Source organism: Arthroderma uncinatum (genome assembly GCF_011692745.1).
Source record: "Arthroderma uncinatum strain CBS 119779 chromosome Unknown scaffold2, whole genome shotgun sequence".
In the NCBI taxonomy this organism is placed as follows: Eukaryota; Fungi; Ascomycota; class Eurotiomycetes; order Onygenales; family Arthrodermataceae; genus Arthroderma; species Arthroderma uncinatum.
The window spans coordinates 5,227,713-5,254,465 of NW_022983864.1; the positions used below are offsets into that span (position 1 = coordinate 5,227,713).

The 26,753-nt window shown below is 50.1% G+C and overlaps 10 protein-coding genes across 10 annotated transcripts; 6 read left to right on the plus strand and 4 right to left on the minus strand.

Annotated features, from left to right (window-relative positions):
- Positions 1–871: 871 nt before the first annotated feature.
- Positions 872–2,012, plus strand: GIQ15_03530 (HVA22 domain membrane protein; the record flags this gene model as incomplete). The annotated part of the gene is made up of 3 exons (XM_033550947.1): positions 872–900; positions 972–1,121; positions 1,211–2,012. The coding sequence occupies 3 exons, from the start codon at positions 872–874 to the stop codon at positions 2,010–2,012; spliced, it is 981 nt and encodes a 326-aa protein (XP_033408108.1).
- Positions 2,013–4,088: 2,076 nt separating this feature from the next.
- GIQ15_03531 (translation initiation factor eIF4G) lies at positions 4,089–8,961 on the plus strand (the record flags this gene model as incomplete). The annotated part of the gene is made up of 5 exons (XM_033550948.1): positions 4,089–4,709; positions 4,800–8,135; positions 8,220–8,303; positions 8,367–8,746; positions 8,820–8,961. The coding sequence occupies 5 exons, from the start codon at positions 4,089–4,091 to the stop codon at positions 8,959–8,961; spliced, it is 4,563 nt and encodes a 1,520-aa protein (XP_033408109.1).
- Positions 8,962–13,681: 4,720 nt separating this feature from the next.
- Positions 13,682–14,420, plus strand: GIQ15_03532 (uncharacterized protein; the record flags this gene model as incomplete). Its single annotated transcript, XM_033550949.1, has 2 exons — positions 13,682–13,963; positions 14,022–14,420. The coding sequence occupies 2 exons, from the start codon at positions 13,682–13,684 to the stop codon at positions 14,418–14,420; spliced, it is 681 nt and encodes a 226-aa protein (XP_033408110.1).
- A 535-nt stretch (positions 14,421–14,955) lies between these two features.
- GIQ15_03533 (TIGR02452 family protein) lies at positions 14,956–15,900 on the plus strand (the record flags this gene model as incomplete). Its single annotated transcript, XM_033550950.1, has 1 exon — positions 14,956–15,900. The coding sequence occupies one exon, from the start codon at positions 14,956–14,958 to the stop codon at positions 15,898–15,900; it is 945 nt and encodes a 314-aa protein (XP_033408111.1).
- A 639-nt stretch (positions 15,901–16,539) lies between these two features.
- On the plus strand, positions 16,540–17,971 carry GIQ15_03534 (DUF185 domain-containing protein; the record flags this gene model as incomplete). The annotated part of the gene is made up of 3 exons (XM_033550951.1): positions 16,540–16,779; positions 16,847–17,048; positions 17,118–17,971. The coding sequence occupies 3 exons, from the start codon at positions 16,540–16,542 to the stop codon at positions 17,969–17,971; spliced, it is 1,296 nt and encodes a 431-aa protein (XP_033408112.1).
- A 278-nt stretch (positions 17,972–18,249) lies between these two features.
- GIQ15_03535 (uncharacterized protein) lies at positions 18,250–18,717 on the minus strand (the record flags this gene model as incomplete). Its single annotated transcript, XM_033550952.1, has 2 exons — positions 18,250–18,560; positions 18,636–18,717. The coding sequence occupies 2 exons, from the start codon at positions 18,715–18,717 to the stop codon at positions 18,250–18,252; spliced, it is 393 nt and encodes a 130-aa protein (XP_033408113.1).
- A 586-nt stretch (positions 18,718–19,303) lies between these two features.
- On the plus strand, positions 19,304–19,777 carry GIQ15_03536 (uncharacterized protein; the record flags this gene model as incomplete). Its single annotated transcript, XM_033550953.1, has 1 exon — positions 19,304–19,777. One exon carries the CDS (start codon positions 19,304–19,306, stop codon positions 19,775–19,777), a length of 474 nt encoding a protein of 157 aa, XP_033408114.1.
- Positions 19,778–20,073: 296 nt separating this feature from the next.
- On the minus strand, positions 20,074–23,427 carry GIQ15_03537 (Glucose-6-phosphate isomerase; the record flags this gene model as incomplete). The annotated part of the gene is made up of 4 exons (XM_033550954.1): positions 20,074–21,018; positions 21,082–21,097; positions 21,714–22,871; positions 22,928–23,427. The coding sequence occupies 4 exons, from the start codon at positions 23,425–23,427 to the stop codon at positions 20,074–20,076; spliced, it is 2,619 nt and encodes an 872-aa protein (XP_033408115.1).
- A 603-nt stretch (positions 23,428–24,030) lies between these two features.
- On the minus strand, positions 24,031–24,785 carry GIQ15_03538 (uncharacterized protein; the record flags this gene model as incomplete). Its single annotated transcript, XM_033550955.1, has 3 exons — positions 24,031–24,336; positions 24,399–24,451; positions 24,524–24,785. 3 exons carry the CDS (start codon positions 24,783–24,785, stop codon positions 24,031–24,033), a joined length of 621 nt encoding a protein of 206 aa, XP_033408116.1.
- Positions 24,786–25,734: 949 nt separating this feature from the next.
- On the minus strand, positions 25,735–26,355 carry GIQ15_03539 (uncharacterized protein; the record flags this gene model as incomplete). The annotated part of the gene is made up of 1 exon (XM_033550956.1): positions 25,735–26,355. One exon carries the CDS (start codon positions 26,353–26,355, stop codon positions 25,735–25,737), a length of 621 nt encoding a protein of 206 aa, XP_033408117.1.
- Between the last annotated feature and the right edge of the window lie 398 nt (positions 26,356–26,753).

The following is a 26,753-nucleotide window of genomic DNA, read 5'->3' on the forward strand; positions in this document are numbered from 1 at the left end:
CCGGTGACCAAGCTAAGCGAGGCCTAGATATAAGGCCGTCAACCATTGAATATCTCGGTAACATCCGTGACTGAGAATCAAAACCTATACTGGGCTTCCTGCATTTGGTGTCTTAATATCTGTGAATTCTCCGTATAGACTCGAAAGATAACCTGGGCGATGAAGCTGCTTCTCACTAGGAGATATTGCCGCATATATCAGGATGGAGAAATGGGAATACACAATCCCACGACCTGATATGCTGATTCACCGGGCTTCTATGGCTGAAGATATTATGCAGCTCCTGGAACTGCAACTCCTAAGTGAAAGGCATGCTTGGACGTCATCGATCTCTGATATGGCCGTCACCTCCTTTGACCAGCAGAGGCCTAAGGGTATAATTCGGACTGGGATGATGTTTCTTGTGCTTAGAAAGGTGTAAATGCTGGGTGAGAGTAGCTCAAGGACAAGAGTATAGATGCGTAACCCGATGCCTTCTATATATCTGACCCTTAGTGAGAGGTGGCAAGACCTGCTACCTGTTTGGCAAGTTAGTCCGCTCACCAAGTGGGCCAGAAGGAGGATCGCTTGTGTCATCGTCATTCTTCAGCTACAACTTCCACCACCACCATCAACTCCAGCAAACATATATAGAGCCATGTCAGCGTCGGCTCGTCGCTAAACATCCACTGCAAAGCCGTATATATCTCAATTGGCTACTTACTCCAGCTTCATCAGAGCTTGACCACTGCTTCACCGCGGCGGCCATTCTATTGGTCACCCCACCACCTACCAGCATTAACAAGGCGCTTAAGGCTGTAACCAGCAGCAAGCAAACCAGGAAGTGTTTCAGTACAGCTCCTTTGCTATTTTACATTTCTAGCTGTGGGCGATGTTCGGAATTATTGCGGACCTGTTGGCGTAAGTGTTGCGGTTTGTTCATGCCAGCTAGCTCTTCAAGATAGTTGCTGACTAGGAGATGTTCTGTGCAGGGCCGTTGCCACGGTGCTTTTCCCTATTTTCGCTTCCTACAAGGCCCTCCGAAGCGGTAATGTGAACAACCTGGCGCCATGGCTGATGTACTGGGTGGTATATTCGGCTCTTATGCTGGCTGAGTCGTGGACAGTGTTTATTCTCGGGTGGTATGTGGTGTTGTCTACAGAGATGGGTAAAGTGGGACAGTTTATGCTAACGTTCCCTTTTTTTCTATCGTTAGGTTCCCATTTTACAGCTGGATTCGCCTGGTTGCATTACTCTATCTTGTCCTGCCGCAGACACAAGGCGCAAAGAAGTTGTACCTCGAGCACGTCGAGCCGTTCCTAAGCCACCATGAGCGTGAGATTGAGGAGTTTATCGGCCAAGCTCACTCGCGCGGAAGTGCCATGGGTCTTCAGTATCTCAAGAAGCTCATCGACTTGATCCGTACAAAGGCGCTGGGCCTACCGGCACTCTGGGAGGGGCAGGGACAAGCTGAGCAGAATGCTGCTGCTGCTGCTGCGCCATCATACGCCCAGTCACTCTTCTCTCGCTTCAGCCTACCTTCTGTTGTCGGAGCTGCTGGCGCTGGTCCAGCCGGTGGCCCCGGAGGCGCTGCAGCAGCAGGCGGGTTCGGAGCTCCAGACTTTGTATCCTTGATAGGCGGTGTGCTGGGAGGCCCGTCGGCTACCCCAAAGAGTCCCGATGCTCAGGCCGCGGAACTGAGTGCGAGTGGCAGGCTACTACCTCGCCATGTTGCGTCAGCACCGAAATCCGAGCAGGCAGCCTACATCGCCTCCCAGCGAGATCATCTCAAGGTTCTGTTGTCAGCGTATGAACGAGAGTTTGGAAGTCTCAGTTCTGGCCGTGACCGCGAGATGGGCGATGACGTTGCATATGGAACCGGCTATGACCACGAGTCGAGCGGTCTGCGCAAGAACAGAAGCGACAACTCATTTGAAAACATCGAGCACGAAGATCTGGGAGCTTCGTCCTCCTTTGATAGAGATCGGTATGCGGACCACAGGAGACCGAGGATGATGGGTGATTATGAGTGATTGTCCCTTGGAATAACGGTGCAAGAAGAACGTACATTACTTAAGTACGTATTTAGGGTGCGGTGCCCTCGGGAGTGGCCGCATTTGCCTTTACCGGCTATATAGGCGTTATATGGTATTGTGATTGGTCTTTTATCTCCTTATTTTCTTTTTCCTCCCACCCTTTCGCTTGGGATTTCATATATGGCTGCAGCGGTTCTATGTAATAAACCTACAAAAGAAATAGTACGCCTGCTTAAAAATAGGGTGATGGAGGAGCCTATAAACCCCCTGGCCCTGAGCCTGTGAGCCTTGAGAAACAGTTCTTTTTCACTGCCAGCCGTCATTTGATCGATGACTCACTCGTATCTCTCTTCTTCATCTTCATCTTCATCGTCGTCTTCATCTTCGGGTCTTGAAGGGTAGTATAGAGTAGTTACACTGTGTATGACGAAATATCGAGATCCCTTCCACGGCGATAGGAGGACGGCGGAGATAAGCAGGTACTTACACGAGACGAGAAAAGAAGAGACGAGACGAGACGAGACAACATGAAATAACAAAGTACAGAGTATGCACGGCGAGATGTCGTGGCACAAGATCTCCTTCGTATCTTCAAGGGACAGACGGGCGTTTTCTTGACATTCTTACGGTGCTGCGTTATCAACTTTTATGGTACTGATGACGGCACTGGACGGCTGTTCCATGGTAAGACGTACTCGAGACTGCTAGGGGTGTCTGGGAGGTAGATAGATGTTAATATGATAAAGACGAGGGGGCTGCTCTGTCGGCCTGTTGCTTTCTTTTTCTCCGTTTCGCCTTTCGCCTTTTCTTTGCCTTAGAAGCAGCTTCTTTGTGGTAAGTTACGGTATTACAGGGCATGATGAATAGTAGAGTAGAAGATATAGAGAATAGAGTAGAGTTAGCAGGGTTTATGATAGACGAAGAGGCGAAGAGACGAAACAGACGAGTCTCCGCGGCTTCAGATCATACGCAGATGCATATTTATATTAGCCAGGACTGCGACTGAAGAACGGCGGCCTATCCCGGCAACCAGGGAGACGGAGACCAGGAATATCTCTTGAAACTGCGGCTCGGATGTATCCTGCGTACGACCTTTCTCCTTCTTCTCCTTCGTCTCTTCTCTTCGTCTCTTCGTCTGGCTTCTCAGTGTATACGGCATAGTCTGGACCGCAGTCAACGTATCGATGCAGTATATATAATATCACCATGATATTCTCATCGTCCTTATCATCGTCATCATCTTAATAGATATAATAAATACAATAAATGGATAGATATAAATATGTAGAGTAGTAGAGGTACTGTACTGTATTACGTACGCGACCAAGAAAAAGCCCTTGCTACTTTTTCTCTTCCTCTTCTTCCTCCCTTCGCCTTTTGCAACTTCACACACCAAACAAACGCCACAGAATACAGCTTCTTCTTCTCCCTTGCGCCTCCTCTTCTTCACTGGAAGCAGGACGCCCGCGGATCATACAGACCCTTCTGTTGCATCCGCCCCCTTACCCTTGGGTCTTCATCTTCTTTTCTCGCCTTTGAGTTAGGCACTTTTTCGCCTGTTGCGGGTAAGTCGAACGCAGATTTTTTTTTTCTCACCACCCTTGCAACCGCCGTCTTGCGCTGTGTCTGCTCTGTCTCTGCTGTGTCTCGCGCTGGAGTCGTCGGTCTGAGCACTTGTCGCACTCGGCTTGCTCGGTTTGCAGGGTCCATTGGTCCAGTTGCGATCGGTCCTCAGCTTGGGGGGTCTCGTTGGGTTCGGGGGGTGTTGGCTGGTCGCACATTTGGCTGAACCCTCGACAGTCGACCGTATATCGTTTATTATTATTATTTTTATTTCTTGCGCAGATATCTTTTTATTATTTCGATCAAGCTGCTTACTTGTCTTTGTTGGAACGAACAGTCGATCGAACCCGCAAATCTCGAGCTGGAGCTGGAATCTCTTGAGATCCTCTTTTCACCTCGATATATCACTCGCCCTTGTGAATATCCTTTCTCTCTCTCTCTTCCTCTCTCTACGCCTAATTCACACCCAATATCAAATATTTTCAAGTCTCGCAAAGAGTCCTCTGTCTAATGACATCTGTCTCCGCAAACGTACAGGATCAGAGCATCACGAATCCGCCTGCTTCTGCTTCTGCACCCACCGCCACCGACACGAAGAAGTCTGCCTCCCAGACTTCAACCGGACAAACGGCGAACCCTACACCTTCCAGTACTAGTTCGCATGCGCAGCATGGCATTTCGCCTTCAACACCTTCTGTAAACGCCAAAGCCCATATGCAGAACTCCTCGAACCCCGTTTCCGATGGCTTGACCATCGTGAACGGAAATACAGCTCCAAACCCTGTGCACAACAGTGACCACAGCAGGAGACAATCCGTCACCATCAGCGCTGCTGGAACCAGCGGGTTTATCCCGAATGGGGGCCCGGCCTCGTCTGGACGCCCAAACAACCTTCGATTCGGTGCCGTAGAGGGATCCCCTAGGATGGGACCTCCTGCGGTGCTTGCTAACCAGCCACAGTCCTCCTTAGGAGTCGGACCGTCCAATTCGCGAGGACCTTCTCCACATGCTTCTCCTTCTCCAATTCCACAGCCTCTAGCCAGCGGTGGCCGTCCACCTTCCTCGCTCCAGGGTTCCGGAAACAACTTGAACTTCAGAGCCCCTGATATGGACCAATCAAACGATGCAAACGTATGTATATTTTTGTCTCTATTCTAGTTTTTGTTTTCCTAGTATTTTCCTAGTATTAGGTGAGAAATCTGGCTGATATAATTTTTTTAGCGTTCTATGAGAGGCCCACCAAACCACCTCCGAAAAGAATCTGGTCACTCGAACCATAGCGATATGAGCCAGGGTATGCAAGGTGGAGGCGGACGTGGTGGGTATCATGGCGGCCGCGGCGGTGGTAGAGGCGGCTATGGCCAGGGTCATCACAACCAGCACCAGCATCAACCCCAGATGCCATATAACTCACCTGGCCAGACGTATAGACCACACCCTGCTCCTCCACGAGGCGGTCCAAACATGGACCCTCGATTTAACGCACAGCAACGATCCTACGGCGGTTACCCTAACCCCCCACACCAGCAGCCCGGTTCGAGCCCCGCGCTCTCCCACACGAACCCAGCCACTCCCCAGATGGCACCGGTCCCGATGGCAAACCCTCAGATGCAGGCACAGCAGTATGGTGGATATCCTCAGCCTATGGCAGCTCAACAAGTAAAGCAACAACTCTTTCCTAAGTTTTATGGCAAACGCCGTTCATCATCAACCTCCTTCAAAAAGCACACTCCTTCAAATCTCAACTCTGTCACATATCAGCACAATGGGCCTACACCACCGCCTCATCAGCTATCACATCAATCATACCCCCCTCCACCATTTGAACCATCTCACCTACCACCTCAACCCTACCCACCTACACCTCCTCAGCCAGTTGCGGAATCACAGCCCCAGTGTCCTCCACAAGAGCAGCTTCTACCCATGTCCCTCTCTCCAGAGAGCGGTAATTTTGAACATCTTCTAACAAAATTTAAATCTCAGGGTTTCCCACCGCCGTATGATAATAATGCCTACTATTATCCAAACCAATATGGAATGCAGCCCATGCCCATCGTCCCTTCATCCCCACGAAATACCTACGGAATGCCCCACCAGCCATACATGCAGTCGCAGTATGCCCAACCCCACCAAATGCCACAGGGAGTTCCAATTGCTAGATCTTCATCCCAAATGTCAGCTACCGAACGACCAGGAAGCAGCCTTGGCCAAGTCCCACAGCCAGCTGGTCCAGCTCATCAGCACACAAACAGCCGTACTAACACAGCAAGCCCTGTACCTTCGACCTCGCAATTCGTTGTACCCAAGAAGAACAGCCCTCTCATAATCCGTGACCCCGGCAGTGGAAACGTCATCAAGCCATCCAGCTCTCCTGCTCGTGGAACTCCTTCCCCTGCCAAACTAGGCGTCACTCCAACCTCCACTCCTCCACCTCGCACTGCAAGCCGTGGAGAGCCTGAAGCTACCGACTCGAAGCCCCTGAGCGGAGAGGAGAAGAAACAAAGCTTCCAGAATGCTATTGTTCAAAGCCTCCGGGAGAAGGAAGCTGGAGAACAAAAGCCAGCTGCTCCTAAGGCCGAAGAAAAGGCCGCTGAAGAACCTACCAAGGCTGCCCCTGAGACCAAGGAAGTAGAAGCTGCTGAGAAACCAGAGAAGAAGGCTGAAGAGGTAGCTGAGAAGCCAGCACCAAAGGAAGTGGAGAAGAAGGCTGAACCTGCCAAGGAGGAAGAAGAGATCGACTTCGATGCAATTGAGAGGGAGATGGCAGAACTAGAAGCCGCTGAGGCTGCTGCCGAGAAGGCCTACGAGGAGAAGAAGGCGAAGCAAAAGGCTGAAGCTGCTCTCAAGGCCAAGGAGATGGCTGCTGCTGAAGAGGAAGCTCTGAAGAAGGCCGAACGAGAGGCCGAAGCTGCCGAAGAGGAGCGTATTAAGAAATTGGAGTCTGGAGAGAATGAGGCAGACAAGAAAGAGCGTGAATCCCTCTTCGCTTCTTTGAGAGGAAAGTCCGAAACGCCAGCCGATAGCCCTGCTCTCGCTACTCCTACTGAGAGCGGAGCCGCAACTCCAGTCTCTGATACCTCGATGGGTCCACCACAGAAGCCACTCGGAGGCAAGCGCGAGAAGCCAGCGTCTCTCAAGCTTGAGACCAACAAGCAAGTTGAGCCACCACAGCCAAGCGCGGCTATGAAGTCTCTCCACTCCGCGCGCTTCCTGGAAGACCCAAGCAAAGTCACCTATCCTCTATCAGTGGTCTCTCCCAACCCCGCCCTCAATGCCAGTGCCCCATCCGACCGCAAGTTCAAGTATAACAAGGAGTTCTTGCTTCAATTCCAGAACGTTTTCAAAGAAAAACCATCCATCGATTGGGATGCTCGTGTTCGTGAAACTGTTGGTGATGGCACTACTGACTCTGCACGTACGCCTGTCCGCACTCCTGGTCCTAGATCGAGTGCTGGCCGTGGCCCTGCACAAGGACCTAACATAATGGGCCACTTCAACCAGCCTATTAGGACCCAGACACTTCCTGCTGGCGCAGACCGCTTCCCAGTAATGAACGCCCCCCGTGGTTCATCCAAGGGTGGAAATCCTTTCGGTCAATTTGGCCCACTCAACCCGATGGGCGGTAGATCTGCCTCGTCGGCTGGTTCTCAGATGGGTGGTTCCAGGAATCCTAGCCATAGGGGAGCTCGTACCGGAAGCAGACAGCACAAGAAGAAGGAGGAAGAGTTAACCAAGGCCATGCCTCTCACCGCTCACCTTGATATCAAACCTCTCAACACCTCAGGCTCTGGCTGGAAACCACGCAGTATCGGCGGCAAGAGCCAATCTGCAACTCCTGATGGTCATCTTCCACCAGATGTTGTCCAGGGTAAGGTTAAGAGTAACCTGAACAAGATGACGCCTGAAAACTTCGACAAGATCTCTGGCCAGATTCTTGATATCGTCGCACAATCCAAGGATGAATCTGATGGCCGTACTCTCCGACAAGTCATTCAACTTACCTTCGAGAAGGCCACTGATGAAGCTCACTGGGCGTCCATGTATGCCAAGTTCTGCATGCGTATGCACGAGAGCATGAGCCCTGAGATCAAGGATGAGAACATCCGCGACAGAAACGGTACCATCGTTGCTGGAGGAAGCTTGTTCCGTAAATACCTCCTAAACCGCTGTCAAGAAGAGTTCGAGCGTGGTTGGAAAGTCAACATGCCTGAAAAACCAGAAGGTGTCACGGAAGAGGCCGCCATGTTGTCTGATGAATATTATAAAGCCGCTGCCGCCAAGCGACGTGGTCTCGGTCTCGTCAAATTTATTGGTGAACTTTTCAAATTGGGCATGTTGACTGAGAGGATTATGCACGATTGTGTTAAGAGATTGGTCGATTATGATGGCGTTCCTGATGAGGCTGAGGTTGAGAGTTTGGCCAGCTTGCTCCGAACTATCGGTGCTAGCTTGGATAGCACTGAGAAGGGCCATACCATGATGGATGCCTACTTCAACCGTATCCAGCTGATGATGGATACCACAGAGCTCCTCAGCCGACACAGATTTATGCTTATGGTATGCACTCTATGCCCTCGCCTATGTTCCTCTAAAATCTTTGAATTTTTGGGTCCAACTTACTAACCTCGCCTTGTGTTATAGGATGTCATTGATCTCCGAAAAGCCAAATGGGTGTCCAAGGACGCTGACAAGGGTCCCAAGACTATTGCCGAAATCAGAGAAGCTGTAAGTCATCTCATATCTAAAAAAAAATTCCCCATAACGATATCTAACCACGGATCCCTTCAGGCTGCACGAGCTCAACAAGAGCAAGAAATGGAGCGAGCACGCCAGCAAGCTAACAGAGGCGGCGGTGGCCGTATGCACCTTGGTCGTGGTGATGCCAGGAACTTCGGTGGATATGGCGCCCAAGCTCCTCCCCAAGACTTCGCTTCCAGCAAGGTTGGCAGTGATGATCTCCGTCGTTTGAAGACGAGCAGGAACACCAACCAGCCCGCATCCTTCAGCCCCTCGGGTCTATTGGGCTCGAGGAGCGGCAGTGGCCGCAGAAACCTTGGCCCTGGCGGTAACCTTGTTCGCGGTGGAGAAGACAGCGGAGCAAGCAGCCGTACCGGAACACCCCCAGGTGGCAAGGAAAAGAAGGATGAATCATCTTCAAATGCATTCAGGTAAGCATTCTCTCGCCCTATAACACACATTCGAGTATGAGGAACAGTCTAACGCATTCCATCTTCGTAACAGCGCCCTCGCAGGTCTGGATGCTAGCGATTCCCTAGCAACCTCCCCACCTTCGAACCCATCCTCGCCCCAAATGGTTAAATCCCGTCCTGCAGTGCAGCAATCACAAACCCCAGCGAAGGAGGACGGCTCAACAGGCGCATAGTCAATTAACGATACGATATGATATGATGCCTGCGAACAACTTTTCGAGCCAGAGAAACTAAGCTTGGTCGAACCTGGCCTTTTGACTTCTCATTCACCTCCACTTGACAACATACAAAAACATACTGGGTGAAAACCACAAAAAAATATAGCCTTTTTAATATTGCACGCATGTACATTTGCACGAGGTCAGCGCCATAGACTCGGTCAGGACGGGATAAAAAAAATTACTTTTGGAGGATTTCATCCAAACAGTTTGTTCGCACATGGGGGGCCTTCAATGGCATTCGGAAATGGGGCATAGGTTTAATTCGCCATTTCACTTAACTTCTTTTCCTCTCTTCATTTTTCTTTCTTCTTCTTCTACTCTCTTCTTTCTTGTTTTCTCCCTTTTTTCAACTACTTTAATTGAGAAAGGGAGGGAGAGACTTTTAGGACTTTTATCATTCATCGTCACCCGCCATCATACCCGCCTACCATTCAATCACCCTTTTCAAAAAGCCGCCCAAATCCCAATTCCACATCCTAAACCCCAAACCCCACGTGCGAGAGATATTCCCTATACCCATAAAAATCTATATTCATCTTTGTGAATGGAATATTTCAAAAGTCTTAATTGTCCCGCCGATGTTCGTATTGTTATTTGCATTCTGATTCCACGCCTTACTTAGTCCATGCCCGAATGTTCGTATCATGCTCATGTTTTTCCTCTTGTGTCGGGTCCGTTTTCATTTTTTGCCTCTGCGTTTTGTTTTATTGCTATATTTGTTTTATCGAGCATTTTGAGATCTTTAATTTAATATCATTCTATCATCCTTCTTTTATCTTCGACATCATCCCCTTCGACTTCACTTCTTCCTATTCTCTTCTTCTTCTTCTCCATTTAGACAAAATTGTATTAGAAAAGTCTCTTTCCATACTTGTCTGTCTCGTCTGTTTTGATAGCACTGGCTGGTTTGATTCTTTATTCTAATTCGATCTTTTTTCTTTCTTCTCTGGTTATTCCACCCTGATGTGTGTCCGTCTATGTCATAATTGATTCTCGATATTTTATTCTTTGAACATGTTTTGTGTGAATCTTCTCTCACTTTTTATAGTCTCTCTGCTCTGTTCGTGAGTCGGTAGGAACGATGTTTTAGTTTATCGGGTGACGGTGCTATCTCGTTTCTTTCCATATCTCCTTGACTAAATTGATAGCAGAACTTGACCGTGTGATATTATTTGTAGGCTACTCTCTAGTTAGGAGTTTATATGTTCAATTAAGGGCCTTGAATTAATTATTATCGTCAAGCTCGGTAGCTTTTAGACATTAAGTAATTATACAACGTATTGAAACGTAGGAAGGGTTATTAAAGGTAGCGTTGATAGTATTATGCAAGGAACCAAAGTAGGGGTATTAATAAGGAAAGCAAAGTCACATCAAGCAAACCCCCAAGAACGGTTATGGTATAAGCAAAATTAGGCTGCCCAGGTACAGCAGCTTATCCAGAAACCTGGCCAGGAAGAATATTAGAAAACCGTACCAGCGATTATTAGCTCAAATAATGCTTTTGGGTGAACAAGTATGACCTCCGGTTAGCGCTATTTATGTAGCTTTCTCTTGTTTTGATTCTTTATCGGGCTCAGTATCGTGGGATTGCAAATCCCTCTTACGCGAATTATTATTGGGTGTCCAGTCAGATGAAGCGCTGATGGAATGGCATGACGTTGGTGCCGTAGTAGCACTTGCTGGTTCGCTCTGGCTAGAGAAGTTTGAATTGTCGATTGATTCTGATCCAGTATCCTGGGTATCTCTAGCTGTAAGTCTCGTGGCTTCCCTTGACGAGGGCTGGTTATGGTATGTGGTAAGCGGTATGGCTTTGCGGGGACCTAATTCCTTTAATGTAGAAGATGGGCGTTTGTCCCCAGTAGAGTAGGATTCCTGTTTCCCCGACAAACTCTGGACGCTGTCCTCGCGTAGCTGGGTGGTACGGTTACAACACAGTTTAGAGAATGTAATTCGGCTCGGTTCTTCATTGTCATTTGAGACGCGGGTCTGTTCGAGCCCAATGCACGAGCGAGAACACTGTCGGCTTTCCGTCATACAGTCACCTGATTCCCTTTCAATGGCTTCAACCATGAGTCGCAGGTGAGAAGGTAGCTGCAATAAGGTTGAATCAAAAGGCAAACTTAGGATTGAACCGCATGGTGCTTGAAGCGCAAGAGCGGCCAAGGGGTCCACGCGGGATGTGTTAGGAGATGCTTGTTCCCCCAATACCTCTCGTGCTGCAGTAGGTAAGTTGTCTAGGCAAGTCAGCGAGGGACGGGTAGCCGATTTGTGCTTGGGGGGTTTATAACCTTGGGGAGCTAGCGGGCGGTAGGCACCATTTCCTACTTCAGCCTGAATCTTTAGGTTAATAGGGGGTCTCATATAGCGAGGTTTAGGGGTGACAGAAGATAGCCATGATAATAGCCGTGCGTTGTCAGATGCAAGAGAACCATTGCCATCTCCAAGGCATCGTGTGCGGCACAGTTCAGCACCGAAGTCCATATCTTCTACGGTGCCAACCCCAGAAGCTAGGCTTCCATGAGAGCTAACATATGGAGATGGCATCCAGGTATCTGATATATCTAGACTGGTGCATGCGTTTGGGGTATGGGGGTGAATGATGTTGTGGCTTACTGTATTGACGAGGGTGGATTGGCTGGCTGGTGAAGTACTGATATTCTGCTCATTGTCAAAATCATGGTAATATGAGGAAGCAGGCTTCACTATCAGCGGATAGGAATTCCAGGGATCTGCATACATCGTCGTAGTTAAGGCTGTCTTCGCTTTTATCCGTGTGATGACATTCCCGGCCGGGACCTTGAGCCACCGAAATAGGGGGTAGAACCAAGTCGCTGTGTCTACATGAGTTGCTTAGTATAACTCTGGTATGTTTATTCTCTCCCATGGGGGCGCTATACGGTTGCGAAGGAGGCTCCATGCCGGCCCACGTCTCCCTGCCGACTGGGGAGTCAGAGGGACGAGGGCGTATTGGTGCGAATGTAGAGTAGAAGTCACATTCTTGCTTAGTACCACTCGCTATTGGGCTAGAGTTGTTTCTAGGAGGTGGGGACAGAGACTCGTGGGCAGAAGAGACGCTTCCACGTTTAAAAAAGGACTTTGACTTGAGGGTACCGGTAAAGATACTCAGGGTCGAACGCGTGCGTCTTAACGGCTTTTCTGGAGCAGTATCTTTCTTCTTCTCTGCCGGGATTGGGTATTTCGTGCGGGATAGGAAGCGGAGGCTCCCCCATGTACTACGGGCCTTGATTGCAGGGTTATGTCGTGGGTCCTTGGGGTTGAAGATCGGGTAATGCATTGCCTCCTGGCAACCCTCAGCGACCATCTGCTGTGGTGCTCTATATTGATACCATGTATAAGCAAGCAGAGTATATGACACCGGATGGGTTTATACAGACTCTTGCTTCTCGACGGAAAATCCCAATAAGCGGGTAAAACTCCAGCCACGTTTCACTGGTACATCTGGAGTAGCTGATCCAACGGATCCCCGTCCACTCTCCCGGCTCGGGATCGGGCGAGCAGTGACCCCCACGCGGGCTTCCATGACTGAGATATACAATATGAGCGTAATGAAGTAGAAGTAAAAGTAGAAATAAGAGATGTCTCGTCCAGTTCAGTGAACTGGATGGAGATAGTTGTATGTCCACAACTATCTGGAGGAGAGAGAAAAGGGTGCTCCGGAAAGCCTGGAAGGACAACGGCCATGGCCACCTGCCGGCAACGCTTTCCTCCCGGCGTCGGATCAACAGGAAGCTGAACCTTTGGTATATTTTGGTTGTGGTTTGCTGCGACCCAGGGTTGGCCCTTGTACTTGCCATATGCTCTGCGCATACAGATGGTACTTCTGGCTGCCATTGAGCTTCATAATGACGTAGTTTATAGAAAGTCCAAAGCCAGAGATAAGTCAATTCTTATCCATAACCCCCTTATCGTCCCCAAAGTGAAGAAGTATATTGTTTATCTGCTGTTTGATGTCATTTTGCTCACTATTTTCTGGTTGACGTTGAAAGTGAAGCGGCGAGGATGGATGACTAAGCAACGCCTTTCCTGCGCGCTGGAACATCCAAAGGGAGAGAGAGCAAGCAAGGCTTCATGTCGTCATGTCCGCCGGCGAGCAAGAGGAAACTCTCCCCAGGCTTACTTCTCTTTGACTTTCGACCGGATACGCGGTGCTCTTCTAACTCAGGGGGATCTGCGAGGAGGAGTTTATCCGCTACAGACAGCGCTCGTTAACCGGGTTTTAAGGTCCCTAATAAACGGCCTCTCAAGCCATGCCGCCAAACAAAAAAGAAAGCGCGACGTTTGAAGCGATCATTCATAATGGTGAGTGAACCATGTTGTGAGCGTCTAGCTAAATCGACGAGGGGGTACCCTTTGCTAACGAAACCGCTTCTCCGTCCTACAGCTCGACTCCGCCGTCAAAAGCAGGCCTTGACAGATGAATTTTTCGGAAAAGGAAGAAAATCCAGCGGCCCGGGCTCCAATGCATCTAGTCGAAGGGGTTCACCAGTCGCTGGAAGCCTCGCAAGTAGAGTTGAAAAGGTTCTACTCCCCTACGTCCCTGCAACATATCGACCAGACGGTATCCTGACTAGCCTTATAGCGCGTGGCGCCCGGGGGTGTAAAGAAGCAACAGGCAAAGCCTTCTAACGTACGGCACACTCGAGAAAGTCGCATGTTGTCAGGCTTCCTTCCTACAAACACAAAATCCAATCGCACTCAAGAACAAGAACCCGGCTTGAATATTAAGGGCCGGGCGTCTGGCCCCTGTATCGTTATCGGGAGTAACTTTGCGCCTGGAACGACGGCAGAGGACATTGAATCCGCATTCAGCCCAACCGGAGGGGACATTTTACAATGCAGACTTACAAAAACGTTTCCCTCGGTGACTGCTGAGTTGGTGTTTGCTGAGAGGCAAGGGGCCGAGAATGTTGTTGCCACGTTCAATTCGCAGAAGGTTAGGCTCACCAAGTCTGGATTACTGTTTATCTAGAACCACCGCTAACATGATCTAGGCGGATGGGAGGATTATTCTAGTCCGGATAGATACTGGGGCCAACCCATCCACAGTCTTAGCTCAGTCAAAAGCAGTCACCGCTCTCCCCGGAAATACCAAGTCCGCCTTCGATAGTAGCCGTGAACTCGCAGACAAAGAGCGTCGCGAAAGCCGCCGTCCTGCTGAGGTCCAGGATGGCCGTTTCGGGTTTGAGGATCCGGTGCAACGGTCCCAGCAGCAACCAGCAGATTTATACGACCAAGACACTAGAAACGGTAACAGGGACCAGTCGTGGAGAGGAAATAGGCGACGAAACCCACCACAGCATAATGGGGACAAGGCCGACCTCTACAGTGATACGATGATGGTCGATCAGCAGCCATCTAACAGACAGGCTAACAACCGAAGGCGCTATTAGTTGATGTTCTCAAGAACTCGCTCGTTATGATACCAGTCACGGGGTTATTTACGAAAATACGTCGATCTAGGACAGCGTTAGGAAATTTAGCAGGATGTTCTCTCGGGGTTTTTCAACGGCTTTTGAGTACGATTGGCATTGCTCCAAGTTCCCATGGCTTTTCACCTATGTAAAACACTAAAACAATCCGACAAGGATACTACTCGTGAATTCTCCGCCCCTTGTATGAATATCATTACTTTTACCTTGTCTCCTCACATTCTTCAGGCTGGCTCTATAAAAGAACCCGGACCACGTGATCTGATCTTATATTGCCCCCAAGGTTCGGTCAGATCTTAGATTCGGCTACAACGATTAAAACAAAGCTCACGATGTTGCAGATAGCCTTGACGATCGTGAAAGATATCCCCTACGGCGAGCTATAAAAGATATAATGGGACGCACTAAACCCTCCTTCGGCCAACAGCCCCAGGCCCACCGCAAAAAGGCGCGAGCAAAGTATGCGAAAACTACGATCAACAAAACAATACCCGCAATGCTGGCATCAGATTCCAGGGCTCGCAACGGAGTAGAGAATGCAATATTAGTGGTTGATCCTCCGATAGCAGACAGACAGACAGAGGCCAAGGACTCGTCTCTACATGAACCTAAGCTCAGCATTCAGGTAACTGATTCGATAACGGCAGCTCTCAGCGTTCTCAGAGAGAAGAGCCCGGGCCAGCAATACCACTCTCATAATAGAGTAGGTATCCTGAACATGGCATCACCACTCCGGCCGGGCGGTGGGGTTCTGAACGGAGCTACTTCCCAGGAAGAGTTCCTTTGTCTCCGCACGACGTTATACCCGTCATTAAAGGAATCTTTCTACCGCTTACCGGAGGTCGGCGGCGTGTGGACACCAGATGTTCTGATATTCCGTTCTGGTGATTCACCTGGAACTGACTTGGAGAAGGGAGAGAGACGCCACGTTGGGGTTTTGAGCGCAGCAATGTTACGGTTTCCTGATATCGACGATGATGGGGCTGGTTATGCAAACGAGAAAGACAGAGGGACCGCTGAGGCTCAGATGAGGGCTACCATGAGGATATTCCATGCCCAAAATATCAACCATGTCATTCTGGGTGCTTGGGGATGTGGTGCGTATGGTAATCCTATTAAGGAGATTGCCTCGTTATGGAGGAAAGTTCTACGAAACGGCCCTCAACAGGAACCCTGGGCCGGGGTGAAGGAAGTCATATTTGCCATCCGAGATAACTCGACCGCCGAAGAATTCGGTCAGTGGTTCGGTGACGACCTGGTGATATCTCGACAGCCTGAAGTAAGCGTAGAAGAAGATGAGGACGCAGATGACACGGCCAGCATGGAACTCGAGCTTAAAATCGCTGATATCAAGGTTCAAATCAGCAATGCGAGAACTCCGCTTCTTCGCACTGGGCTGGAGGGGATCCTGAACAGTTTAGAACGTCAGCTTCACGGATAGCTTTCTTGAGGTTCATCTCCATTTATCTCATTATCCGTTTTGCTCGTCATCCACCTCAAATTGTTCTATTTATACTCCGTATCTCCGCTGTAAATTACGAAATTGGCCAGCTCCCTACCACAACCAAGTAATAATATATAAATTCTTGTTTGATAGATAGAATACGACACCCTCCTATCATCTGATAGACTGATACTCTTGTTTCGCATATGAAGCACTTTTGTTTTTGCGCTTATCCTCGCCCAGCCAAGTTGTTACAGGCTTAGATAATCACAACTATGAGCACGCTCGCCGCTTGCTTTTGATGCTCTAGAGGTCACATCTTGTCGGACAGCACCTCTCGTCGCCGAAAGATGAGCAATGGTGCGTCTAAGATAGTATATCGATTGGCAAATGCCAGTCGACCCGCGCGGCTGGCGGTGCCAAATGGCCGCCGGTGTCTATCGACGTTGAATTCGACCTCGCGGCGGGAATGGTCGACTCCATTGGCGAAAAGAATTACAGATGCAATTAATGTTAGTGTTTCCATATCTCTCTGGCTAATATTTGAGATACTGCTTTTGCATTTAATCTATTTTTCAACGATTTACTAATCCCTTTGCGTGGTAGACCACAGGTCCGATTTCCATCGCGGCGTATATGCGCCAATGTCTCACCTCAGACGAAGGCGGCTACTATACTTCCCGCGGGGTGCCTGGCAGCGATGTATTTGGAAGGGAGGGAGACTTTGTAACGTCACCGGAAATATCTCAGATGTTTGGAGAGTTACTAGGGATATGGACGGTGACAGAATGGATGTCTCAGGGACGACGCAGTAGCGGAGTTCAATTAATGGAAGTTGGGCCCGGGAAGGGAACTTTGATGGCGGATGTCCTGCGCGTAAGTACATATTTTGATACGTTGTCAGTATAATTGTGAATACAGCTGACAATGGAATATGTATCAGTCTATACGGAATTTCAAAGGGTTCGCGTCAAGCATCGAGGGTATATACTTAATAGAAGCCAGTCCAACGTTGCGAGATATTCAAAAGCAGACACTGTGCGGAAATGCACCTATGGAGGAATGTGAGATTGGTCACAAGAGCATTAGCACGCATCTTGGAGTGCCGGTTTACTGGGCTGAGCATATACGCTTGCTTCCAGAGAGTATGTCCCCCATAATGATACTCTTGCAATTCAACCTTGAAACTAACAGCCATACGTGCTTTGCATTAGCCAAGGACAAGGCACCGTTTATAATTGCCCATGAATTTTTTGATGCCCTCCCGATACACGCATTCCAATCTGTTCACTCTCCTCCGCCGGAGACAATCATCACCCCAACCGGACCAGCTACACTTCGCCAGCCTCCGCTACCTCTTAACGGAACACAATGGAGAGAGCTAGTAGTAGCGGCGAATCCCGAACCTCCACGCGAGTGTGATAAAAGTGACAAAAAGCTCGAGTTCCGGCTAGCTCTTGCAAAGTCTCCCACCCCAGCTTCGCTCGTCATGCCAGAAATGTCACCCCGATACAAGGCTCTTAAGGCCACCCGTGGATCTACCATCGAGATCAGCCCGGAGAGCCACTCTTACGCACAAGAGTTTGCTCGACTTATTGGAGGTGCCAACCCAACCGACAAAAATGCTTCGCCTAGCCGTACCCCGGCTGGCGCGGCGTTGATACTCGACTACGGCCCATCGTCTACTATTCCCGTTAACTCCCTGCGTGGCATTAAAAATCACCAGATCGTGTCACCGTTTGCAACCCCGGGTCAGGTCGATCTTAGTGCCGACGTGGATTTCACTGCACTTGCCGAAGCAGCTCTTAATGCCAGCCCTGGTGTTGAGGTGTATGGACCAAATGAGCAGGGTAGCTTTTTGCGCTCGTTGGGCATTGCGGAGAGAGCGGCACAGCTACTGCGTAATGTTAAAGATGAAACAAAGCGTAAGCAAATAGAGAGCTCATGGCAGCGTTTGGTTGAGCGTGGTGGTGGGGGGATGGGCAAAATCTACAAAGCTATGGCTATTGTTCCAGAGAGCGGCGGGAAGAGACGACCTGTGGGATTCGGTGGTGAAGTTCATATGTAGTCTTCTATGGAGTGGATTCTTCAATGAACTTGTGTATATATACCTGAGTTAGAAAAATATCTATCAAAACGCTGTTTGGGCCGTTAGTGTAGAGCATTATTAGATGCCGTGATATATACTCGACGAGTTGAAGCACTGGAGGTTAGGAGGTGATTGGATAACTTCGAGTTTAAGAGTTATATATAGCACGCTGTTTATACCCCGCCATCAAAACCGTTTATTTGTCGTTGAGCAGAAAATCAAGTGCAAGGCCATGCATTTAAGGAGATCTAGATGAATTAATACTCGTCCCAGATATCCTTGACGTATTCGTTGGTGAGCTTCGGGTCCTCGCCGAATACCTCCTGCCATTTGACGAACCCCCCATCGAGGACGAAAATCTTCTGTTTGGCGCTTTCCTCATCGCCCAGAATCCTGGCTCGTTCTCTTGCATATTTGAGAGCGGCTGAAGGGCCACGCTGCTGGCTAAGAGCACAGTGGAATACGACCTTCTCCTTGTCCTTGAGTGTTCGGATGAGTTCCGGGACGTGGACGTCAAACGAGGAGCTTGGGACCCATTTTGACGTGACGATGTTGCCGCCGACATGGTCTAGTAGGAGTAGACGGTCTTGTTAGAGGAGACTGACATGGTATCGAGGGACGTAGTGAAGGTCAACAGACGAACCAGAATCTCGAACATCTATGATAGCAAGATTGCTGGCGGCTGTTGGTGTTTGGATGATGGACGAGAGCGTTTCCCGTGCCATCCTGGGCAGGTTTGCAACTGTAACGGAAGACATAACTGTTCTAGCAACTGCCGCCCTGACAGAGAGACAGATAAATCTCCTCTATTCGAAGCTGAAGAGTAATTAATCCTTTTGCTGCTATCAAAACTTCTCCAGTCGGAACTTTCCTTATCGATAACTAGAATGATACCACGTGACCAAGGAGCTGAAAAATGAAATTCCGAGCAAGTTCGACTTCGACGTTTGGAAAAAGAGAAGGAGACGAGCAAAAAAGTCGGCAAGGAGAGTCGCTACGCCCGCCACAACGCTCTTTTCACCTCGATCTCACCTGCTGGATGGTCGTTGACCCGTACTCTCCGTGATGGATGTCCGACAGATGGCCAATGGCCTAGTTTCGAAGCAGGCATCGCGCCTCGTCTGCCAACACCTCGTCTCTCACGCTTCTCCCATCAGACAAACCAGACACTCGGCACGCATACCACAGCTCTACAGACAGTCGATACGATGCATTTCATCAACTAAAGACACCTCAAGCAGACAGGCGGATACCCCGGCAGCTACACAGCGGCCCAACAGTGTGCAATCGAGAAGGAGTGACAACTTCAACATGGATTCGATCAGCAGCTTGCTAGACGACGTATACGACCGTGTTGGAACTCCAAATATGCCTGCTAGACGAACCCCGGCCAATGGAGCAAACGTTGGACGTGACTTCCGCAGCCTTTTCCAGCAGTCCGATGTTGGAAGTGTTACTCGTGCTGTTCGGGATTCGGTTGCTTACTCGGCAGTCGAGCCAGGACACTCCATTCCAAAGTACCCCGAGCTGAAACTTGGCCCGAAATTGGGCCGTACCATCGCCGTCGACCCGACGCGAGGAGTCGACGTCAACACTGCTTTCTCCATGATGGAGGCTCAGGTCTCTCGAAACAACATCAAACACGACCAGAGGATACAGAAGTTCCATATTCGTCGTGGACAGATGCGCAAGATAGTGAAATCGAAGCGGTGGAGAAAACTGTTCAAGGCTTCGTTTGACGTGACTGTTTTAAGATGCATGGAGCTGAAGAGGCAGGGGTGGTAGAAATTTGCGGATATGCTGAATGTGTTTCGCGTGTTGTTTTTTTATGGCCTTGGAGAGATAGGCATGTAAAAGCCGACATGGGAGTTGGATTGTCGGGGTTTACGGACGAATGTATAAGTAGCATTTGAAGGCGGAAACGCCTTTCTATTCCATTATCATGTACATTTAGTGTTAAAAGATTTTCTCAAGTGACATTCTTGACTCCCCTCTATGGTACGGAGTAAAGACAAACATATATCTCCAGAGTACTCGCCTTCATCAAGGGGCCTATTGTAAAATTGGCCGATTCCATATAATCAGTCTCGCTTCCCGCTGGAGAAGCCGTTATACCCATGGCTTCCTCCAGCACTATTCAAACCATAGCCGCCATAACCATTCATACTGGCACTGCTACCAATACCCCCTGACGCATCACCAATGCGCCGTGATCCAAATAACCCACGAGTCGAGCTCGGTAGGCTGCCCAGCAATCCATCGCCATCCCAGCGGGCTCCTTTCCGCCTCGATCCAATTGTGCGCTCCCACCATATAGCAATGATTGCCCCAGCACTGCCTGCCATGACAAACATACCCACTCGCCACATCATCGATATAAATGATCCCCAGGCCCCAGATCGATGTGCGGAGAACGACGAGACATCACTCTCATCCACCCATCCAACTTTGAACGTGAACGTCAATGGCTCGCCACGGACAATTTTGTTGCCTTTCCCCGCCGCCCACGGGTCTAGGGGAACAGGAATCATGCGGTCTACTTTCCCTTCCTTGTTCTTCTTGGCCGTCAGGGGAAATGAATAGGCGGATCCTGCCACGACCTGCCCATTGATGCGGTGCTTGGATGGCTTCGCATCTTTCGAAGGTATGGTGGTTGATCGATGGAAGAGGACGTTCATATCAGTCCACATGTGTAGGTGGCTGTATTGGAGTGTTCCCTGTAACGCAATCGTCATGGGGGTGAAGGGGGTCGAGGAGAGGCCGCCATCGTCACCCTTGACACCCTTGTCATCTTTCCCCGGAGTGAATTTAGATTGAGAGCCGGCTAGTGGGGAGGTAGGTATGCGGCATGCGAGAGGGACGTCGGAGTGGATGTAGTATTCTAGGAGATGGTAGAGAGAGTCGGATAAGGAGTCTATGGTGCAGGTTATCGTCTCGGAGATACCGTAGTGGAATGCGAGGGGAGTGCCGGTCTCGTTGCACACGGAGAAAGGTATATATTGTAATTTCCCGGCTACATCGGTGACCTGGTAGAGTCGTTAATATATATCAGCGCGTAGACTAGAAGTTGAACTGGTTGGGATTCATACATGTTGGCCGTCATCACTGTTGCCCGGTAATTCCTCAATTAGCTATAATTCAACACCGAAGACAAACGATATCGCAATCCGGGCATATTTATGAGAGAGGTAGACCTTACATTGTCCTATTTAGACAACTGATCGGGAGGTTATCGCCATAATTATATGCTGGTTTGGCGGGATTATCCAAGTATGTCAACCGCGATGCCGTCACAATAGTAAAGAGATAGGAGTAAAATATTAAATAGAGCGGACTCGATATAGATATTCGCTGGAGAAAGGTCATATTAATATTCTAGTCAAGCAGCATGTGCAGCGTGTGAAGTAGATATGTGTTTTCTTCTTCTTTCTTGCATATGCGGACTTTTTGAAATCTGGAGTCAAGCTTGGCGTACGTTTGCTGGAAGTCAGGGGTTATATAGATACAGAACGACGAGAGCAAAGAGTAAAGTCTCCTTTGGTCCGGCGATTACGGTAGATAATTAGTATAATAATTCAGGAGAGGGATATTAATGCTCCCCAGTAGCAGTTCGATAATAAACGTACACCATAGTTATTAAACCCATAAGCACATATTAAAAGTAGACAAGTCATCATTCGCATCGTCCATCCTATACCCTAGAGAACGCGATTAACCCTACAAAAGAGCAGCCTTTTTCTTAAAAGCCGCAATCAGCCCGCTAGTCGAAGCGTCATGGTCACCGCCAGCACCAGACGTCTCCAGCTCCTTCTGTATATTCTTAGCAAGGACCTTTCCAAGCTCGACACCCCACTGGTCGAAGGAGTTGATGTTCCACACCGCGCCCTCGGTGAAGGTTACATGTTCGTAGTAAGCGATCAGAGCACCCAAGGTTGCCGGTGTGATCTTCTGGGCCAAGATGGAGGTCGTGGGCCGGTTGCCCAGGAAAGTCTTGTGGGAGATGAGCTCGTCAGGGGCACCTTCGGCCTTGACTTGGCTGGGAGACTTGCCGACCATCAGGGCCTCTGACTGCGCGAGGAAGTTGGATGCCAGCATGCGCTGATGTTTGCCGCCCTCGACGGGGTTGTGGGATTCAGCTGCGAGGATAAAGTCAGTCGGGATGAGCTTTGTGCCCTGGTGCAGGAGCTGGTAGAAGCTGTGCTGGGCATTGGTGGCTGGCTCGCCGAACACGATGGGGCCTGTGGTGTATTTGGCATGTTCGCCATCGCGGGTGACCGCCTTTCCGTTACTTTCCATTGACAGCTGTTGGAGATAGGCCGGGAAGCGGTGCAGATACTGGTCGAACGGAGAGACGAGGTGGGTCTGGGCGCCAAAGAAGTCGCTGTACCAGACGCTCAATAAACCTCCGAGAACGGGGATGTTCTGTTCTAGTGGAGTCTCGCGGAAATGCTTGTCCATGGCATGGGCACCTGCGAGGAATTGGTGGAAGTTATCGTATCCGATGTACAGGGCAACGGAGAGGCCGATGGCACTCCAGACAGAGTATCGGCCACCAACCCAGGACTCGAAGCCGAACATGTTCTTCTTGTCGATCCCGAATTTGGTCACTTCTTCCTCGTTGGTGGACAGGGCCACAAAGTGTTTGGCGATATGTGCTTCATCTTTGGCAGTCTGGAGGAACCAGTCTTTGGCCGTGTGAGCGTTCATGGTCGTCTCTGCCGTCGTGAAGGTCTTGGAGGCGATGAGGAAGAGCGTAGTCTCGGGGTCCGAAGTCCGTAGTGCCTCGACTACGTGTGTTCCGTCGATGTTAGAGACGAAATGGATATCAAGGCTTCGATCAGCGTAGGCCTTCAACGCCTCCGTGACCATCACAGGGCCGCTATCGTAAAACCACCATTAGACTAGTTCTAGGTAAAGAACAGATGATAAACTCACAGGTCGGATCCGCCAATGCCAATGTTGATGATGGTCTTGATCTTCTTTCCAGTGTATCCCTTCCACTCTCCGCTCCTGACTTGCTCTGAGAACTGCTTCATGTGCTCCAGCACCGAATTGACGCCTTCCACCACGCTCTTCCCGCCAACCTGCATTGGCTGGTTGGTCACATTCCGAAGAGCAACATGGTAGACGGCGCGGTTCTCGGTGAAATTGATGGGCTCTCCATTGAACATGTCGTCTCGCAGCTTCTCGACGCCGGCCTCTTGAGCCAGCTTGACCAGCAGAGCGAGCGTCTCGTCCGTGACCAGGTTCTTGGAGAAGTCGAAGAGGGTCTCAGACTTGTCTGCCTCGTTGTTAAAGGTGCGAGAGAGCTTCTCAAACCGCCGGGGGTCCTTCTTGAACTCCTCGTTCAGCGAGATATGGCGGCCGGTGGTGGCATGGTGCTGCTCGAGGGCCTTCCACGCATCGAGGCTGCTTGCTTGTCCGAACCCAGGCATTGTCTGCAGATGTGACGTTAACTGGTGTATCCTGCGGTGCATAAAGAGGCTGCTCTGCTCTGCTCGAGGGTGTTCTGGCAGAGTTGACGGTCGACCGAGTATGCAGCTCGTTATTTATACTGACGCAACAAAGCTGGAAGCTTGGAGGGGCAACTCTAAACAAACCTGGCATCCCTCAACAAACCATCGTGGATAGTTGCTACTGGCGGCGCCTCGACAGGGCCGGACACCGCGGAACAGCGACAGCGACAGCCCTTCGCCTCTATCCGCGCTTTATCAGGTATCCCGGTCGGCCGTGGATGTCGCCGTGGATTATTCAGCCCGCGATCTGCCCAGCCGTCTAGACTGGAGGACTCGAAACTCTTCCCATCACACGATGCACCAGGACTAGGGGATTCAAAGAAGATTCTAAAGCAGAGTCGAAGGATGAGGTGAACATGATTAAGCATTAAGTCTGGCTACTCGCATAGGAGAGGAAAACATGAAACTCGACACACCGAACATAGATTACATATTAACACACAAGCTTCTAGTTACATCTTTGATCCGACCCATGATACCATTACCCTTCCATCTCGTTCGTTGCTGGCGGGGAACGCTTCTTTACAAAAGGTTCTGGATGAGACCGATGGCAACAACGGCGGCGGCAGCGCCCTGGACGATGTTCTGGCTGGCAGCACCAGTGTAGATTGGTGGGCTGGAGGTCTTGGTGCCAGTTGGTGGGATGGTGGTGCCGGTTGGGCGAGTGCCAGTTCCAGTTGGGCGAGTGCCGGTGCCAGTTGGTGCTGGAGAGCCAGATGGAACAGTGCCAGTTGGGTATGGGACACCGCTTGGGCTCACTGGGGGCTTGCCGAAGTTTGGAGGGAGCTCGATGTTGTGCTGCTTAGCACACTCCTTGGGGTCAAGACCCTGTTGAAGTCCATTAGCAAAAGACACGGTCAGTCGGGGCTTACAGGATGTCGGATACTTACGTTAGGGCAGCAGTATCCCTTGGTGAGACAGAAGCTTCCGCTTGGGCAAGGATCTGTGGAATCTTGTTAGCAAAGTTCTATACCCGATTGCTGCCATAATGGCTAATGGCATGAGATATACATACATCCTTCAGCGCAGCAGAGATCACCCCCAGTTGGGTTGTAGCAGATCTTGCTGTTGGCACAGAGCTCGAATCCAGCACCAAAGGCCTCGACACAGTTGCTGCCGTGACCCTGGGTGGTTCCGGGGATGAAGGAAGAGCCACCGTTCTGGCGGACGCGAAGGTCACGGAGAGCCTTCACGGTATGGGGCTCAACCTTGCGCCAGTCGCCGGCCATGGCACCGCTCACGAGGAGGGTAACGAGAGCAAAGATTCCAGTGCGCATCTTGATCGGGTTTTTGATTAAGTGGTATTAGGGGGAAATATAGAAGAATGAAGGTAGGCTGATTGCTTGCTTACTTCAGTAAACGAATGACTGATATTAATAGTGAGTTAGATGGGTATATAAAAGCTGCAAGAGACGACCCTTGAGCTCCCTCTTATACGGCTCTCTCTAGCCTGGGCGGCTGAAACCATCAGGCCGCAAACAGAGGCAGTGAGCTGGATGTTGATGTTTACGGATTGCCTAAGTTCAGCCATTCGTCTCCGGCAGCCAGTGTCATCGCATCCGTAAACGAGCTCTGGTCGATATTCGAACTTGCTTTTACCCCTTTTTTGACCGGGGCCAATGTGATAAGGACTCTAAGCCGCAGCCACGAGAACTTATAAATAGCGCAAGCATTGAGAAAAAGCTTTTCCCGCGATAAACCCGTTTACCAATAATAGCACCCTTGTTAGCATTGACAGCGCGGGCTAGTGCCTAATGCCATTTCGTTTGCACCATACGGGGTACTCCGTTGAAGATGCCCACTTGCGGTGTGTTTATCCAACAAGGCAGTGCTCAGAAACAGACTTACTTAGCAAAAAGCACTTATATTTACGGAGTACTCCATGCACCAATCGTAAATTTAATTTAACGGCCTGCGAGGCTGACACGAAGTAAGATTACTGCTTGACTGCTTGCCAGCCAATATCATATCCTAGAGCAGGCCAGGCCCAGCCTTCTAGTTGCGCTTTAAACATCAAGCTGGCCAGCCAGGCTTCAGCAAAGAGACGAACTAAAAGGGGGAGAAAACAAGCTAACTATAAGCTTCCGATATCAAGCTGGTTAATTGGTCCATATGTCATTTATCTCATTAACCTTCGTTTGCACTGCCCAAAGTACAAATCAAGCTATAGGTCGTCGCTACATCCTTATGAAGCCAAATCCATAGCATCCTCTCCGTACTAACATTTTATTTGGTCGCTGGCTTCGAGCTGGCCTTGGTTTCCGTGCTGCCAGACTTGGACTTGAACGTGATCGTATCATTAGCGTTTATAACGATCTCAGTCAACTGGTCCGCATCTTCGTCGTGCAAGACGTGCTGCACAAACCCTTCCGTGCTCTCGGAATTGAACAAACGGTCTGTCGTCGACTTTGCTAATGCAGTTGCTAGCAATGCACCTTTAGACCCCGGGCCGCTGCCGGCGGCGAGGGCCTCTTCCACCTTCTGAACCTGTTCTGGCGTTTGCCTGTCCAGCATCTCGCTTGGGAAGACCGAATCACTTGGATCAGAGTGCCATAGCGCCTGCAAGTCTTCGCTATACCAGATAACAAGCCACGAACCGTCATCGGCAGCGGCGGACCCAGTTGGGTATTCAACTTGCAATTCGGGCGCAGAGTGCTTGCCTGGCTGGATCATTGCCCATTCCTCACGGTTCCTGTACACGTTGCTGGACTTATGGACGACTGAGACCGCGACGAGTGGCCGAGGAGTATCGTTCACCACCACGACTCGGGCGGTTTTCTTGTTTCCCGCTTGACCAGCCACCAGACCGGAAACAGCAGCCATGGCCGAGTTGGCAAACGCCAGCATAGCGTTGAAAAGGTACGCTTAGGTGGGAGTGTCGGTTATTTGATGATTGCGTGTGAGCTGGTGAACTGCGATGGGCTTGCTCGGGAGAGTGCTAGAGTTGCGGCTGAAGAACAGATATGAGGATCATCACATTCTTTTATACGGAGTACTCCGTATGTCCTACCTTGACCTATACCTGGAAGTTGGAAGTCCCAGGCCGCAGTACATGATCTGATACGTGTCTCGTGCCTGATATCTCGTCCCGATATCCCGTCCTGGATTTGCGGTTGGCAGTGATCTTCCTGCCCATCATTGCCTCAACATGGCCATCCCTTTCAAGACTCTGAGTTTGCATTCGATTTCACGAGTTTGTCGAATCAAGCCACGAGTGGCGGAGAGTCGCGTAAGTAATGACCAAG